General features: G+C 39.4%; 1 protein-coding gene across 2 annotated transcripts in view; it reads left to right on the top strand.

Moving 5' to 3' along the window:
- The first annotated feature begins 1561 nt into the window (after window positions 1–1561).
- Window positions 1562–19479, top strand: part of gria4a (glutamate receptor, ionotropic, AMPA 4a) — a 117687-nt gene continuing 99769 nt past the window's right edge. For both annotated transcript variants that reach the window (XM_078243990.1, XM_078243981.1), the window contains exons 1-2: window positions 1562–1919; window positions 4956–5114. In XM_078243990.1, the coding sequence (XP_078100116.1) occupies window positions 1826–1919; window positions 4956–5114 (253 nt within the window). In that variant the 5' untranslated portion in view covers window positions 1562–1825. The remainder of the gene's footprint in view (window positions 1920–4955; window positions 5115–19479) is intronic.

The following is a 19479-nucleotide window of genomic DNA, read 5'->3' as shown; positions in this document are numbered from 1 at the left end:
AGTTTGATAGCGGTGAAGAGCCAGTTCTCCCCTTCATCCTGCTGTATGCATATAGCGCAGTTTGATTTCAGCACCATGGACAGAGTCCGCCAGTCTGATGGGGGAACTGAGGGTGAAAACGGCTGAGTGCTGTGCTTATCCTGTTGTAGCCTACATTACACCAGTGATCAACCACATCGATCATCTTTCCACTGAAGCAGATCTCTCAGGCTACATGTGGGCAGATCCGCATACACTGTATGTCAGTTTAGTTGCCTATTTTACCTTCAATTTATAAAATAAAATAAAATCAACTTTAAATTAGAGTTGGGGCCCATCCCTGTGTGTTATCTAGAGCAGATAGGGTCCAAGTCTCATTTTAAATAAATTAGCATCATGTCTGTGTGGGAACGTGTATTGTAAAATGTAAGAACTCGTATTTTTCCAGTCTATTTGATTTACTCGCATGCTCAGCAGCCGACCGGGAAAACCCATCAGAGATGGACAGACCGTATCTTTCACTGGGACATGCCGTGAAGCATTCCTTTCGTTTTGCCATCTGGAAAAATGAAACCGTGCTCTCCACCGTGTAACTACGCGATCCCAGACCGTCTGTCAGTTTAACCGACCTGCTACCGGCAGGCTAGATAAAACGCTTGTGAGTTGGACACGGCTATAACATAATGCACTCTAACAGAATCTACTCTAGGCTATGATTCTTTTTCACCGTTTTATTTTCTTATTTAAATCTACACAAAACATCTAATTCTTTCTAGCTTTTATCCTGCTGTGTCGCTGAGTGATCGCACTTTCTTTCTCGTGTTCCTTTCCGTGCCCAGATGTTTGTGCTCATGAGGTCGTGACGTTAAAATAACGATGATTTAAACGGGTCCCCGGGGCGCCATCAGCGTTCCGCAGCTGTATGCAGCCTGAGGTTTCATCTCTGTCAGCTGGACTTGGTGGGACGCACCGAGTCTGGTTTGGTCGCGGAGTGGACCGATGCGTCAGGATGGATTGGGTTTCTAATGCAATTAGTTAGGCTCAGGCAGGCTTTCTTACTTTTACTTTAATCAGCCTCACCAATCGAAACAGTCAAAGCACAACAGATCAGCAATCTTCATTTGCCATTTTTACTTGAAACACTTTTTCTTTCTTGCGCACACGCATTTATGTTAAACATAAATAATCTGGGGGAGTGGTGACAGATAAAAAGAGGCTTGTTAGGTTAAAAGATGTCAAGTTTACACAGAGGGGAGACACAACCACAAAGTAGTACGCGCAAACATGCACGCTCACCTGATCCTTTTTTTTTTTTTGCTTTTTCGTACATGAACCTCGATAAAGTGTTATCAATAGTCCACAGCAATACGATTCAGTGTGAGAGAGAGAGAGAGAGAGAGAGAGAGAGAGAGAGAGAGAGAGAGAGAGAGAGAGAGAGAGAGAGAGAGAGAGAGAGAGAGAGAGAGAGAGAGAGAGAGCGAGAGAGAGAGAGACGGGGCGCGCATGTCCATTTCTTCCATGCAAACTGTTCTGCCAGCTCGCCAATCATTCTAGCGAGTTTCCCCACTCATTATCTTCCCCCGTCTGTAGCTACATGTGCACCGGACGCACAGTCCTCTCCTTAGCGGACACTGCAGGGGAAGAAACGAACAAGCCCACCATGGAATAGGAATACTGCTGGACAAAACGGGGGAAAACCTCTCTCTTATCCTCTTCTTTTTCCCCCTTTTCTGACGTTTTTTTTTTTCTCTCTCTCTCTCTCTCTCTCTCTCTCTCTCTCTCTCTCTCTCTCTCTCTCTCTCTCGATGTCTCTCAACAGTTTCTGAAAGGATTAAAGGAAAGAAAAATGAGGATTACTATTTCGTCTTGGCACTTTCTCGGGGTGTATTCCGCCCTTTGGGGGCTGGCGACCGGGGCTTTCCCCAGCTCAGTGCAGATAGGTGAGTTGGAGGTTTACTGAATTTACGCACGGGTACTCATCTGTCTGACACACTGACTATTAGTTGATTTTAGCGGACAGCAGTCACCAAGGAAAAGGGGTGCACCTGGACCCCCAAAACACAAAATCAATGTAAAACTCAAGAAATGTATGTATGGAACAATTGAACATACAAGTTTAGAAAAACATTTCCTTCTCGTGCTTCTTTTCCTTCTTGTCTTAATCCAATATATGTTGGGGTTAGGGGGAGATTGGTCTGTTACTCTGCTGTGACTCATATGGCTTATAAATGCACACTATCACTTTAGCTCTGATTTTACTGTATTTGCGTGTATTTTAAAGGCATTGCTCATTAATGTTTCAGCGAGCTTTGTTCCCTTCTAGTAGTCTTCGCTGTTTAGACACTGCAGTATTCTCTCTCTCTCTCTCTCTCTCTCTCTCTCTCTCTCTCTCTCTCTCTCTCCTTCCCCTCCCTCTCTCTCTTTCTCTCTGCCCTTTTCCAGTTACCCTGGAGTCAGTCGTCAGTGCGGAGCCGTATCTGCCTTATAGATCAGAGATAAAGTTAACTAAATCTGGATCATCATTGGTTTGCTCAGTGCAAACGGACCACACATGCATGGACCCCCCCTCCCCCTCTCTCTCTCACACACACACACACACACACACACACACACACACACACACACACACACACACATACACACACATTTGTACAGGCATGTGTGTGATAATGAATGCACTGCATCACTCCTTGTGGGGGGCAGCTGAGAGGTCCTATAATGAGATTCGGCTCCTTGACTCTGTCTTCCTACAGCTGCCAATAAACCTAATATGCTAAATATTTTCTGCTTGGCACAGACACACACACACACACACACACACCCACCCATATTTGCACAGGTTTCGAAGCATGCATGTGCGCATGTACAGTATGCACATGTAGTCATAAAAATGCATGCATGCTGTATGCTGTGCACACAGCTGCAACTATACATTCGCACACATGTACAGGTACACACTTTTTACACAGGAACACACACATGTGCACACAGTGAACATGCATGCATGCAAATACATACTTTATAAAGCCGACTGTATGTGATCGTACAGAGGCGCACACATGCACTCTTTCCTCCATTGACCGCCCTCCATAAACACTCAAATAGACATACATGATCATTCACCCGGCTCTCCAACACGTCTCTTGAGGAGTAATTTGCATATCTCTGCATTGCACACAAGTGTGAAGTCAGTGGAAGCAGATGTGCATATGTGTGTATAAGAGAGACAGAGACGGACACAGATGATAATATATGGTTGTACTGGTGCAGTAACGTGTCATGTTGGGAACCATACTGTATACTCCTCATGTAGTTGAAGTGTATGTGTATGAATGTGTGTGTGCTCTACCCTCAAACAGAAACCACATTTTTTCCCCCTGGGACAGTTCACTTGAGATTTGTAATCATAGACATGAGAGTTTAATGTAGATTGGTGAATAATTCTGTTAATGCAAAGATATGTTGTCTCTGTGAATGCATGTCATTTGTGTGTTAAGTGTCTTGCTTTGGTTACTGATCTAATACACTAAGGGGTATAATGAGAAACACAGACAAAGAAAAAGGCAAGATAATACAAACTTTTAGCATTAATGAGACACAGACAGACACACACATAAGTGACATGTTATGTAGTGACGATTGCTTCGTTCAATATGCTCTGCCTCCCGACTCCTCCCCCTACGCTTTCCTCCCTCCCTTCACTTTCTCTCTCTCCTGATACGATGTCAAGGCTTCACAGTCTGCCAGTGAAATCCAATTCAGTTGAAGTGAGTCTGATTCAGTTAAACTTCAGTAACATCCGTTTATTTCAGGTCAGTTCAACCTACCGTGTCAAGCAATGTAGGATTAGCATATCAAACAAATATATAAGAGATATCCACAGCAATACAACAAAACAGAAGTTCTATTCAGGTAATGAAAATATTAGACACAGAAGATGAGCCTTATTACATTTTTAATTTTGTCATTTTCAAATACAAGCATTTTGTAGTTTCTGTGAATGTTTCGTCAATACATTGATTATGGCTCAGTTGAGGTTATTCTATCTTCTCTGACTGGCCACAATCTACAATACTTCTTCAGTCGGCAGGCCAGGGTCAATAGGTCTGGATTATGTTTCATGTTGACCTTGCCATTTTAGTTTTTTCCACTCTATTTTGCCAATGGCAAATATATGTATCTATATTATGTTTGATCCATTTTCAGTTGATTTCAGCAGTTATTGGTGTTAGATTACAGTATATGCATCATTCATCAGTCTCTGGTAATGGAAGCAAGAGGAGGTGATCTGACTATCTTTACCATCTCTCTCTCTCTTTCTCACATATTTCCATGTTTTTCCTCTCTCTCTCAACTCTGTCTTTATGTTTTGGACTCTGTTCAGCAGCTTCTCTGTTTTTTATCATTTCTTCTCTCCCCTCTAATTCTCATTTTGTCAGATGGGCCATATTGAGGGATACTCTTATTTTTAAATGACTACTGACACTTAGCACTCACCTCCCTCTCTCTGGCCCCTGCTCCTTCTTTATTTATCTGACACTGTCTGATCTGGCCTTCCTCCTCTGTTTTCCTTTATGCACTCTCCAGCTCATTATCCCTTTGACTGCCTTCCTGTTGGCTTAGTTGTCTCTCTTTTCTTCTCCTCTCCTCTCTCCCTCTTTGTCTTTCTCTGATTTCATCAATAAAATGCCCAGTGTGGGTATCCCTACGTGTGTTTGTATTAATGTTGTATGTCTGTGAAGATGTGCTGGAAGACAAATTACATTTTGTAACAAAGCTAATGAAGATCTTGGCTTTCTTCTCTCTCCCCTCCTCTGTTTTCTCTGCTCTCCCGCTCCCTATCTATCTTTCTTTCCCCACATTACTCCCCTTCTTCCTGTGTCTCTCCCTCTCTTACCAATCTCCCATCCGACCCCTCTCTGTCCTACAATGACTCACTTCTTTCCACGCCATCGTGTTTTTCTCCCTCTCTCTAGGTGGGTTGTTCATTAGGAATACTGATCAGGAGTATACAGGGTTTCGACTAGCTATCTTCCTTCACAACACCAGCCCTAATGCAACGGAAGCTCCCTTTAACCTGGTCCCACATGTCGACAATATAGAGACCGCCAACAGCTTCGCCGTCACCAATGCATGTAAGTACTTAAATGTGTGTTTGTGGGACTGAAAATTAGGCCGAAAGAAATACACTTTCTCTCCATCTCTCTCTGACTTCCTTTATCTCTTGCTCTCTCCATGTTTGTTGTTCAGTCTCTCTTCTCGCCATACTGTTGGATTAAGAGTGGTTTAATTAGGAAATTGAGTTGTTTAATGGATCAGACCGCAACTTCATTGTCTTTGTCATGCACATTACAGCAGCTAAGTGGTCTTTGGTGGACTTGGTTTAAAAACTGGCTTTTCTGCAACAGTTGCTGAAGAAATTGTCGTTTTGAAATGTTGATTTTAGATGATGTGAAGTACATTTTAATAATCCTAAATGCAGAAGTTCTTTCTGCAAGGCATTTTGAGGCAATGTCTGTGGTCTGTGGTTAATTCAGCCAACAATTATGGCCAACAACTTTTTTTAAAAACATACTTTTGCTCCTCTATATGTTATTCACATATATTCCTACATAGCACTATCCATCCCATCTTCAAAAAAGGTGATATTGCCCATCACAGTTGCTAACTATATAATTAGTCTCGGAACAGTAGCAGAAAGTAGTGAAAATGGGTCCTTTGTGTTCAGAACAGAGTGGAACAGTTGGTACTTGTGTTCTCTATGATCTTTTAAAGGATGACACCTAATATTTCCCAATCTTTTACTGTTCTCCGGGAGAAGAGATCTAATGCGTCACACTTCCTCTCGACCTAGAATCCTGCGAGAAAGAGTTTGTTACGTTTGTTAGTGTCAATTCTAACAGGGCTTTGGTGGGCAACATTTCAGAAGTGTTGAGCATGCTACAGGTGTCTGTACAGTATTTGAGACTTGAACATACTTACAAAAACAAGCATATTTTCATGTCATAAAAACCTATATATAAAATAGTTCAGTGTCTTAAAAACATTTGAATAAGATTTGTGTTTGTTTGTTTGTTTGTTTGTTTATTTGTTTGTTTGTTTGTTTGTTTTGTTTTCTTTGAGACCGCAGAGGGTGGGGGGTGGGAGAGGGTTTTTGTTTTTGTGTTATTTGTGTTTCTCTGTTTTGTGCACCATTTGACACTACCTGTCATACATTGTGGAATTTGTTCTGCATGTCTGAACGATATAAATGGTGCTAATAAAAAATTGATCAAAAAAAAAAAAAAACGGAGGATCCTCTGGTTTGCCCCTTAATGCATTGTTAACCATATAGCATATATATATATATATATATATATATATATATATATATATATATATATATATATATATATATATAGTGTTAGCCGTTACACACCTTTGTTAAGACATTGGACGTGATGGACATTTGTTTGTTTTGGCTTAGAAAATAAATAATAAAAGAATAAGATTAACTAAACATGACATACTGGAATTATTTTTTTGTAAAAACACCATCCTAAATTGAAATTGCGCTTATTTGACGCTCACCAATTTGGTCATCCCACAGTTTTGCTTTGCTGTTTTACTGCTCTTCTCCACACCGTAGCATGTTTTTATTCATAATAACCATGTTTTCCCCCAATCAAACACATAGTTGGCTGGTGGAAGAAGTTTAACTTAATTTCTTCAATCTGACTGGCCTCATGGATCGCCACTTGCCCAAGCATTGCAATTTACTGAAAGTGATCTAATCATATTTTGTCATCACAAAACAAAAATGATTGACATAAGCATTAGTATTGTTTGCCAGGACTGTGCGATGCCTTGGTGGATTTGCTAACTCTAGCTTGCTTACAGCGGAGGAGCTTTGCTGTGGCTCTCTGCATGTATTTACATGACTGAAGAAGTTTGGTTGTTTGCTTTCTGACATCTGCTGAGAGACACTGGTTTATGTCACGCTGATCTAAATGCCTTTAATGTTGTTTGGTGTGTCTCTGTGTGTGCCTGTGAGTGTTTTCCCTTTTGAGATGAGAACAAATCTCTAAAGAATACCCTTTGTGTAATTCTCTTGCTCATCTGCCTCCTGGTAAGATGGGCAGTGCATGAGAGGGTACCAAGGTTCTATTGTTACTTTGAACAATGTCATTTAGTTTTTGAATATGTGTTGTTTAGTTATTTGCACATTTACACAACACAAAATTAAGTGTTAGACTAGTGGGGCTGAGCAGTGTGTGGTGTTGATTGAAGAGAAAAGCATAATAATATGAAAATAAGTTTCACTTGTTGTAAAATGTGAAGGTGTTCAGAGCACAGCTTTTCCTTACAAGCTGAATTTCCCTCAAGGGTATCATATCATAGCCCCTCATTTCCACAGGCCTATGGTGCATTCATCTTATTTTAGGGAAGTTTTCAAGTTATTGTACTGCAATATTTCACCTCCTTATCTCATTAGACTTTAATAAATCAACCACCGGGGCTGTTAACAAGGCAGGGCGAACAAAATCAATACTGTATAATACAGCAATACAGTGCTTCTCATTGTGATGTAATTGTATTGTGTTTAACAAAATTCTTCATATACAAAGCTGACACGAGCTGCTCCATTGTCAAACCATGCTACTGGAAATGGCAAAGAAATGGTTCTTAAAGGCGTGCTTTAAAGTCTGAAAGATCTTGATTATCATTGAGTAATTGATCTGTGCTCTGTTATGCATGAGCATAATACATCTTGACATTTTATACCCATGAAGGGTATCATTGTAGGATTTAACTGCAGCCAAATGCAAGTCACATAGAATCATAAATCAAAACTGTGTAATGCAATTTTCAAGTTTGTTTTCTCCTCCCCCCTGTATGCAGCCCCCACATGATTGAACAGACTAGTTAATACAACCTACAATGATTGGAAAATGAATAGTCCATCTACTCCCTCCTACCCACAAAATAATAACATGCTGCATCTGTTTACTGTTTAGCTGTGTGAGTGAGGTACAACTTCAATACACATCAGTTTCAGCTTTGCTATGATGTACAGGGAGGAGTATGAATTGCATTAGTGATGAGTAAAGGGGTGTGCTGAAGGGAAAAGATTGGGCACAATCAAATTAATATAGTAAACAATCCAGCAGGTGTGTTTACAATATGTATGCAAGCACTGAAGCCCGACTGACTGAGAGATGTCACAGTGGGCGCCAAAAACCTTGCTCTCTCTTTGTACTCTCACTAATATTTACTATATCCACTTAAACTCCAATGACCTGCCAGGGGTTTAGTTATAACAAAGTTCATGCTGTGCAGCCAAACATAAACCCTTATAATTTTTATTTTAAATACTTAAAGATATCCTACAAATTCCATAGATATCAAATATAAATATATTACAAATAAATGTGGGGCAAATGTATGTAAAATGATGCACAAAACATCTAAATATTAATATATTATTAATATCCATTTGACAGAATGATGCAGCTGTGATACTGTTATAGTGTGGATATGTGATGTTTTCCAATCTACTAAAGGCAAAATAAATGAAGTAGCCAATTTCAAAATTAAACTAGATATTTACCACCCAATTTTAAAGATGTATCTCTTCAGTTAAAACAAATAGGCAAAGGGCTCAGAGCCACGAACAGGTGAGGCAAGTCGGACAGTATTGGTCTTTGTCATGCGACTTGTTGAAAATACTCTGCATTTCTGCTCAACTACCAACTCTCCTGCTGTTTGTCGTCCTCTCTTACTTTACTTTTTCTCTTCCCATTTCCCTCTCCAGAGCTTGTATGTGTTTACATATTGTCTACCTTTATCTCATAGGTTACTGATGCACACACACACACACACACACACACACACACACACACACACACACACACACACACACCTAGGAACAGCTTCCTGGGAACTTGTTACGTATTTAATTATAAGTGAGGTCAAAATATACACACTATCTTGTATTTCCTTCTTTCTGAGTACCACTTAGTATAACACAAATTCTGGTTAAACTTACTTTGGGAAACACTGAACACCTTTGACTGTCTAAGTGAGTGCTGTGGAACCATGATGCAGCATGAAATTTAGATTTAGGTTCTGTTAAGTAATTGTACAACACAAATTTTCATGCAGGCACTGGGCCATAAGAGGAGGAGTGTTCGGAATATGAAGCTCTTATATGTGAACTGTCTCTCTCCGCAGGCTACACATAACAAGCATAACCTCTTCTCTCTCTCTCTCTCTCTCTCTCTCTCTCTCTCTCTCTCTCTCTCCTTCTCTCCTTTTTTGCACACTTGCCTTCTCACTTGTTCCATCTCTATCATGCCCCTCTCTGTTACTCTCCACCTTGTCTCCCCATCTACTCAAATTCTCTCCCTCTCTCACCGCTCCTATATTTTTTGACATGTTTTGCTGTCTCTCCGCTCTCTAGAGGCGTGTTGAATGGATCTCTAAATTAATCCCTGACTCTTGCTCCGGGTGGCGAGCAACGCTCAATTAGAATAGGGAATTCTGCTTCTGACCTTGGCTAGTTCCTCTCTATTCTAGTATTCAGGAAGCGTGAACGGATCATAAAAATCCCTGGTCCCCATCGTTTCCCATATTCACAGGGGACTACAACCCACTTTCTTGTCCCAGGGTCACACATTACTTTTTTTATTTCACACATTCATATATCCTCTTCTGCTGTCAATTTGTCTTTATCGTTTCCTGCATGCACACGCACATGCACACATCTGTGTGTCTGTCTCCTTTGTAGTAAATAGATGCTAACATCCGTGTAGGTGTGTATTTATGTGTGACTTTCTCCTTGATGTGTTTGCATCTGTGTGTATGTGTATGTGTGTTTTCATGTGTCTCAGCCACAGAAGCACATTATTCCACTGGGCTCACCAGTGCGTCTCTATTCACTGGCGCATTGACAATAATGCACATGGATAAGCATGACCAAAAGCCACAGTGATGTGTGTGTGTGGGGGGGTGGGGAGGGGGTTGTTGGGGGGAGTGACATCTCTGTCAATACTGAAGGCATGTGTGCAAATCTGTGTCACTAAGGTGCATGAGATAGGCAGAAAGTGATGAGGTGAATTAGGGAAGGAGAAGGAAGAAATGGAGAGGAAATCATTTATAATAAAGAGGTGGTTATGCCTGGTTAGCTGAGATACACAATAATGTGCTGCAACGGCTGTTCTGATTCTTGATTTGTGGAATAATTGTATTTTAATCAGTTTCATGTCCAAAACGGCAAACAAACAATGCTATTCTATTCTGTAGTAATGGTAATGATGATGATGTTTAGTGTGGTGTGGTGGTTTGGGTGGTTGATTATTACAGTGATGCATAACAGCAATAGTCATCTGTAGTTAATGTAGATTGCACTTATAGTGAATCATTCACAAATCAATACTGTTTATGTATTATTGACTGCCACAGATTGCAGCTACATGCAGGCTGAGTCAAACTGTTGGAGTCAGAATCCCCTTTAGGTGTCAGTCTGGTTTTGTCCTTCTGTTGTTAAAGTTAATGACACAAGTCATTAATTCAGAGATGTAAAAGCAATAAGGCTTCTGAATTAGGAACAGTAGTTAGACACAGTCATGACAAAAGTTCCCATCTACTTTGTCTTCATAACATCAATTACTGTATTTGCATTAAAATAACATTCTAATGAACAATTTACACTTCACCTCAATGTAACCTTGGCTCGCATGTTAAATGTAGGCACTTGCTCTTAGTATAAATCTGTGATCTTCACGCACTTCAAGACCTCTGCTATTTCAAAACATTGTTGATATAGTGTAATTGGGTGGTGATTGGTGTGTGAGTCAGTCAGGGTGGTTTAGGTTGAGTCTGTAAACTCTGCTGTTTACAATCAAAGAAGGACAGTATGTGGTATAAACAGCTAACAGCACTGGCATCACTCTGCAGAGCAGTTAGGATGGGGTGACACACAAATTTACATAACCTTATCGCCAGGGGACTATAGTCCAATACAACAACTGAGTATGTGCATTGAACAAATTAACGACTGGATGTGCCAGAACTTTCTTAAATTAAATGAAGAAAAAACTGAGGTGGTTGTTTTTGGAGCAAAAGAGGAACAATTAAAAGTCAGCACTCAGCTTCAAACGACAATGTTAAAAACAACAGACAAAGCCAGACATCTTGGTGTAGTCATGGACTCAGACCTGAATTTTAACAGCCACATTAAGACAATTACAAAGTCAGCCTATTACCACTTTAAGAATATATCAAGGGTTAAAGGACTCAGCAGGAATTGAAAAAACTTGTCCATGCTTCAGTAGACTTGACTACTGTAACGGTGTCTTTACAGGTCTTCCTAAAAAATCAATCAGACAGCTGCAGCTGATTCAGAACGCTGCTGCTCGAGTCCTCACTAACACCAAGAAAGTGGATCACATCACTCCAGTTCTGAAATCTTTACACTGGCTTCCAGTGCCTCAAAGAATTGATTTCAAAATACTTTTGCTAGTTTATAAATCACTAAACGGTTTAAGGCCAAAATACATTTCTGATCTGCTACTGCACTATGAACCCCCTAGACCTCTCAGGTCGTCTGGGACAGGTCTGCTTGCTGTCCCCAGAGTCAGAACTAAACAGGGGGAAGCAGCGTTATGCTCCACATATCTGGAACAAACTCCCAGAAAACTGCAGGTCCGCTGCCACTCTCAGTTCTTTTAAATCAAAGCTGAAGACCTATCTTTTTGATGTTGCCTTTCTTTAAATAATTGTTCATTTCTTATACTGAAGTTGCATTGTTGAAACTGTATGGCAATCTATATAAGCTTATAAAGAGAATTAAAAAGTAAGACCGGTGGGACCGGCCCGTTCTGGGAACAGCAAGGATTGCGCTTGGATTACGTGTATAGAGCAACGGCTTATACATTGTCCCATACTAGCAGCCTTGTTTAACTGTTTTTAACTGCTCTTTAATGTTAAATTTCTTATACTGCACTGTAACTTTTATTATCATATTTTATCTGTTTTTAATTTTTTTTAATCGTTTTTATGTAAAGCACTTTGAATTGCCCTGTTGCTGAAATGTGCTATACAAATAAAGCTGCCTTGCCTTGCCACAGTGTAGCTATGGGAACTACATAAATTGCTGCATAAAAATAACTGCACGCCAGGACTACAGCAGCTACCAGGCAACACTGCGTGGGGACAACTACGACAGTGATTGGTCAGCTTGTTTTCTACTGCAAGTTTCTGATGCCGATAGAGAATGTTCATAGCAAAGACAACATTAAGAAAGTTGATGAAAGATGTAGTTGTTGTCTCCTTTTCAGTAACACATATCTAACTACACCTAATCCTAACCCTGCAAATCTTTTGCATATGAATAAATGAACGGAAACATGACAATTGTAAGGGCAATATTCTCCTTTTTAGTATTGAGACAAAGAAAATAATGTTAAAACATACCTGAATGTAACTCCAGTTCTATAAGTATATTGATGGCCTACTTCTTATCAAACATTAAAGGTCCCATGACATGAAAATTTCACTTTATGAGGTTTTTTAACATTAATATGAGTTCCCCCAGCCTGCCTATGGTCCCCCAGTGGCTAGAAATGGTGATAGGTATAAACCGAGCCCTGGGTATCCTGCTCTGCCTTTGAGAAAATGAAAGCTCAGATGGGCCGATCTGGAATCTCCTCCTTATGACGTCATAAGGAGGAAGGTTACCTCCCCTTTCTCTGCTTTGCCCGCTCAGAGAATTTGGCCCACCCATGAGAGAGAGACATCATGGCTTTCAAACGAGCAAAGTGCTCCCCCCCCGTATGCCTGTGTGCCCCCCCCTCTCCTTCTCAACAGCTACAGACACAGAAATGGCACATACTAAGGAAAGCTCATTGTGGGACTGGCTTTAGTGGCTGTAATTCTGCACCAAGGCTGAATTTCGGGAAAGAGACTTCAGATACAGTATTAGGGGACCACTAAGGTCTATATAAAAGCATCCAAAGAGCACCATGTCATGGGACCTTTAAATAAATTAAGTTAATGTGGGAAATGCCTGATCGCTTGCAATACATGCATCTAGTGCATCTATCCGATGCTATAAATGACACTATAGATACAAACCTATGCCATAGGCATGTACAGTGGGACTCCCATTAGCCCCTTGCATCCACTATAAATCTAGCTTAAGAAACTTCCTACTTTTCAGACTCTTACATTATCCGAGTAATTTGTATTGTCAAACAACTATAGATTTTCAGTTGCTGAAAGCTCCACCTAGCTCATCTTTTCAATTGCTCTTCACAAACTGACCAATCACAGTTAGAGGTTGGTTGACATTGTTCGGGAGCGTCGGGAAAAACCTCTCTCATCCTCAGACAAAAAGTTGTCAGAAAAACCTCTGTCATCCTCAGAAATAAAGTTGTCAGAAAAACCTCTGTCATCCTCAGAAAAAACCTTTTAAGAAAGAAAGTTGTCAGAGATAACGTTGCCCAGATGAGGGAGCTGTTGACTAGCTTTCTGAATTAGCTAAAGTAGCTAGCAGCTTTTACAGTGAATACACGGCAGGTCGTGTATTCACTGTACGCTTTTTTTTTTTAATCAAGCTTTATTGAAAGGAGTGGATATACAGCAGGAAACAACAGTCTATGTTCATAAACGAGCCAGGGGGTTACTAAAGGAAAGAAATCAAAACAAAACAAAAAACTTCATATCAATATTTTGTAGGCTAAAGCTTACTGAGGTCATATGATCCAACAACTTTTTTGTTTGTACATTCAGATATGGAAAACATGTAGGCTATTGTTTAATATTGGAAACCAGCTCCAAAAAGCTTGGCTTCTTTTTTAAAAACGTTGACTTATGTAAATAAAATTTGGTTAAAAGAATTATTAAATGTATCGCATAATACTCTGAATAAAACTTTCTATCATATTGAGTGAATCCAAACAATACATTTTCCCAAAGTAATGTGAATTGAGGGTAAATATGAACAGCAATAAAATGTGACAATCTGCTCCAAAGTTTCTTGGTATATTGGCACCAAAATAAATAAAAATAAATAAAGAATAAGGCAACTCGTCAACTCTTCTTTCAACAAGACGTTAAGAGTACACCCGCTGCTTTATCGTACTGGTCTTGATATGTTGAAGAGATTTGTTGGGAAAAGGTTTCGCTATTGCCACACAAGTTTTTTTTAACCAACAAAGTTAAAGAGATCTCTTTCAAAATGCTCCACAGATTTTACCCAACTAACCATTACCTGCAGAAAATGAAAAAAGACATTGATATCAGCTGTACTTTTTGTGGAGAACTAAATGAAACACTGGTACATTTATTTTGGTCTTGCCAATATACCAAGAAACTTTGGAGCAGATTGTCACATTTTATTGCTGTTCATATTTACCCTCAATTACTTTGGGAAAATGTATTGTTTGGATACCAAATTATGTATTTTTTATCTTCTTATCCGCCGAGCGGCACGTACCACGTCACTTCCGGAGTATTGCGCAGATTTTTTTAAACGTTATTACGGTGAATAACTTACTGGAACAAAGCTGAGCAACGTGTTGTTCAGTGTGACTAAACCACTGATTGTATATATATATATATATATATATATATATATATATATATATATATATATATATATATATATATATATATATATATTGAAGCGATACTGACGTTAAAAACCCGCTGATCGCTGTCTGATTCTGTGAATGAAAGCCCGCATTGCATTATGGGATATCGGCTTTGAATGCGTGTCAGTAGCTCGGATCATATCGTAATGTTCTGTATTACAGCATACTGTAATATTTCACTGGTAATAAGACCGAAATAATATTATTAAAATAACGAAATGTATACTATGATAACATCTAAATATATGTTGCTAGATGTAGCATTATAGTTTTAAAAATATAAATAAACAACAAAGCAATCCAGCTTCCCTGGCCGAAATAGACCGAAATAATTTTTGGCGATTCCGTGAAACTGTCACAGATTTTGAGTTAAGGGGCCGTGTTCATTTCACGGAATTCTGTGAGATCAGGTTGGTCAGGCTACGGCGTAGGGTCCGGCGTAGACGCAGAGGGGTCTGCGGGGCTACGATGTCGATTTTACGCACAATTATAAAATGGCCTTAAGTGTTTCATATTCCCTACATGTCCATGCTTGAACACTATAAAACATTACAGACCCATTTAGTTATGTCCACTTATTTCTTATTTTTAACTGAACAAGCTTATACAAGTTGTGGATTTTGAACTCAACTTTATGAGTTTTTGAAAGTTAAACTTGGGTCGACTATTCAAATTTTTTGTCAGATATGTATGTGTTGATTGAACTTGGGTATGTAAGTTAAGTTATCAGTTGAAAAAAAAGCGTGTGTGTTGCAACAAAAAAGAGTTGCCTTTCGAGTTTAAAATAACCTGTCTTCTTTCACGGCAAAGTTAAAGCATGGACACAATAAATTAATTATACACATAAGTGATGTAGCCTATTGAAATTTCAACTAAAATATAACACGTGTTGTGGCAAACAAGAAAGCACTAGTGCCCCCGGTGGAGGGAGTACCTGTTAACGGCTTGTGAATTGTGAATTTGGCATTTCACTCTTCTCAAATTGAAATGGAAAGTACTTTTCAAAAGTCAAAAGTTTAGCTCCGCCCACATTTAGCCCAACCCCGATCTGCGTACTGCAGTCAGTCAGGTGCAATTGGTTCATTGGCTGGTCAATTCCCATGATGCAAGGCGGTAAATAGAGTTGTGTTAAAATTTGCTCAAAAGTTTGCAGTTTGTTCAAAGTACAAATGTAACTTTATGAATTCCGTTTATTAAACGTGTCTGCTTAGAATGTAGTGTTTTGTTGCCTGGCAATTGTCATTGTTGTGCTGGTTTACATTTGTAACCATGAGTTAAGTGACTGTTACGTTTGATAAGAAGAGCTGGAGTATTTCAGCGTTAGACTTTGAGCAGTAATAACAGTAAAGAGGAGCTTTGATTAAAGAGATTCCTCAAACACACTGCTACAGTGTGTTTGAAGTGGTTAGCACTTCTGCCTCACAGCAAAAAGGTTCTGGGTTCGAATCCAGGTCATTCCGGGCCTTTCTGTGTGGAGTTTGCATGTTCTCCCCCTTGGGTTTCCTCTGGGTGCTCTAGTTTCTTCCCACCATAAAGACATGCATGCTAGGTAATTAGGACTACAGGTGAAAATTAGCCGACTGGCTAACGCTGGCACATTTACTGAAATGTTGATTAATGTGCATTGTCCTAATCAAACAAACTTAAACAGTCTATCTCTCTGTGACACATATACACATTGATTTGCCGCCCTGACTGAATATTTCCCATCTTCCTCACATACAGCATTTTGCCATGCCTTTACCGTGCTCACTTCTTTCATTAATTGGCTCAGTAGTCTTGAAGATGATTTGAGATGCTCAATAATGGCACTGTACCATCATCTTTATTGCTGGTGGTTTTTATGGTTATATATCTTCCTAATGGCCACACTGGGGGAAATAGAGTGAAATGGTATCTGAAACCCTGGCAGGGCAAGGAGATTTATTTTGCAGCAAGCCTTCGTTTATTCATGTGGCATACTGAAAGCGCCGGATGACTCTGACGACGCCCTAAATGCGTTTCTTGGCATCAAGACAAATTATCAGATTCAGTGCTAATGGAATGGCTATACAGTTTTTTCGATTGCTAACATTGCTAACATGCTAACATAACTATTGGTCAAATCTGAAGTCACATTGTCAAAACTCTTCACACAGTCAGGGAAACAGAAGTCTATGTGGACCAAACTGTGAATCATTTTTATTGCTTTCACACAAAATGCATTCAATGCCATGAGTGTTTTGGTCGATTAGGCTTATTTTGAGACATGTATGAAGTGTTTTGGTGGCTTGTGTGAGTTTTGGAGGTGAGATTCACTGGTTGGCCAAGATACATGTTGGTAATGCAGACTGTATGAAAAGTTTTGAAAAGTGGCTTCAGTGTTGACTGATGCTTGTAAGCAATCGAAAACAATGTAATGGATTTCATTTAAACTAGCACCAGTTAGTAATAACTGTAATTGAAATGCTTTCTATGTTCCTTTTTAGTGCTGAGTTGAATTCAGTTTTTGTTATTGAAATACTGATAATGAAACAGTAGTAAAGAGCAACAATACATACAGAGATGCATTGCCGCTCAGATGTTATTTTTCTGTGCATACTGTACCTTCCATAATGTCATCAGTCCTTAGCATGCAAGCTCCACAGATGGCAGCTCTACTGATCAAAACGTTTAAAGCTGCCTCTTGACTTTTATCCAGTCAAGTACATTTGACAGACATTATCAAGTACAGTAAGTGTATGTGCATATTTTTGCATTAACAAACTAACTGCTTAAAAATCACTAGTTTCACAAAGGAGTTCATCTGATTGCACTAGACGCTCCTAGTTACTATGAGATTAGTAAGAGTTGCTAAGAAAAAAATGAAAGGTTATGAAGGAAAGAACAGTCTTACTTCTGTTTCATACACACATTTACAAAGGGGATAACTGTTGTTAGATAAGTAGATGAAGCAAAAGTATGGTGGCCATAATTCTACAAATAATGCAAGGTGAAATGTTTTACATCTGATTGCATTCAAACCGTGGTTTGGTCTTAGTGATTCCTCTCATGTCAACTACCCCTAATTTTTAACTTATTTAGGAGCTGGTTTTGCTTTAAGGATGTTCTCATCATTGAAGACAAAAAGCACATACTAGCATGGTGAAGCTGTAAAGGGAAACTATATATGCATACTGTATATTTTAACCATATTAGTGAACCAGTGAATGTTCATGCATTTTTTTTATTATTCATTGATATGTTCAGTGTATTTCAGCAGCACTGGGGTCATGGAGATTGCAAACCTTTTGATTTCCTCATCCAGTGAAGACCGTGTGTGTGTGTGTGTGTGTGTGTGTGTGTGTGTGTGTGTGTGTGTGTGTGTGTGTGTGTGTGTGTGTGTGTGTGTGTGTGTGCGTCCATGCCTGCGTGCATGCGCTCGTGCATGCCCTCGTGCTTGCGTGTGTGTGTGCGTGCGTGCATGCCTGCCTGCGTGCGTGTGTGCGTGCATACATGCATGACAACTTATTTGGAATGATGTAAGTGATCCCTGAAGAATCACTCTGTTGCATCATTTTATTCTAGCTTCAGCAGTAATGACCCAACGGCAATAAATACTATTGGACCATGCAGCATGTTGCAATGAATCTGCACATTTGCTCCAGGTAATCCGATTTCATTTAGTGGTACAATAAACAATAACACTGTTTCTCAGTGTGTCTCACTTCTTTCATTAAAAAGTCTACTGCCGTAAAGTAAAACTGACATCTCACTGCACAAGAGGGGGTTTTAATGGCAGTAAATGTTCTTTATTCCACAGATAGTGCTGAAGGCTCTACAGGCAGCTAAAGACAATTGTATAATTGTACAAACTGTATATATTGTAATGTCTTGTACTTTTTTGCCAATTGTGCACTACACATGTGGTCCTTTTCTTCAACCAACTTCTAGGTCTGTGCAGCGAGCAGCGTTTCCCATGTTTGCTTGGTGTTTGCTTAAAATAGTAACAGCAAGTGCAGTTTGATAGGGGAAACGCTTCTTGAGCAGCTACTTTGCTAATTTCTTTTCCAATTGCTGTACTCCCTTGCAATGCTGAACATTATTGACTCTATATAGTAGAGAAATAATTGCTGAATCTAAATACAGTCAATGGCTATAACAGAAATGAAAAATGCAGAACAAGTGTTTAAAACATGGGATTTGATTTCATGAATATCTTAAGGGTTATAACTTTAGGCAAACTCATAGAACATATAGTATGTTGTACAGCACCTTACAGCAGCAATGTAAAATACCTAAACATTTTTCATTAAGTTATACTAAGAACATTACAGTGAGTCCAAGTTGCTCAGTCTGATACTATTAACATACAGATTTCAAAGCAATGGTGATAGCTGGGTGTGTATTAGGACCATCTCTATAAAAAAATTCTGAATTTCAATTTAAAAAAAGAAAAGGCTGTGAAATAGAACTTTGACTGTAAAGCTAACGGATGCAGCGATGTTATATGTTTTTAGACCAATAACAACAAATATGTTGGGAGTAAAGACTGTTTACATCTGACACACAAAAGGTTTTTAGTTATTAGGGTGAAAAAATCCAATAAAACGACATTTCGGGAATAATATTGATACTAATTGTTAATGAAATTCTTTTTTGTGGGTTTGCAGTTCCCTGAGGCAAGATGAGACAGAGTTTGTTGTTGCAGGTTTTACAGACTTGCAAGCCTGAAGCTGGTTGAGTAAAATCCTCCCACAACGTGCTGCAGTGTTTTGTCTGGTTCAGCCAAGGATGTTACAGTAACACTCAGAAAAACATTTGAATTATTGTGCTGTGGTCAGATGGGGAAGGGCAGAGTTTTTTTAATCTCCATGTGGATATGAATTCAGCACTGTATTCTCTC

Source organism: Sander vitreus, chromosome 3 (assembly GCF_031162955.1).
Source record: "Sander vitreus isolate 19-12246 chromosome 3, sanVit1, whole genome shotgun sequence".
Taxonomy (NCBI): domain Eukaryota; kingdom Metazoa; phylum Chordata; class Actinopteri; order Perciformes; family Percidae; genus Sander; species Sander vitreus.
This window is presented reverse-complemented; position numbering and strand designations above follow the sequence as displayed.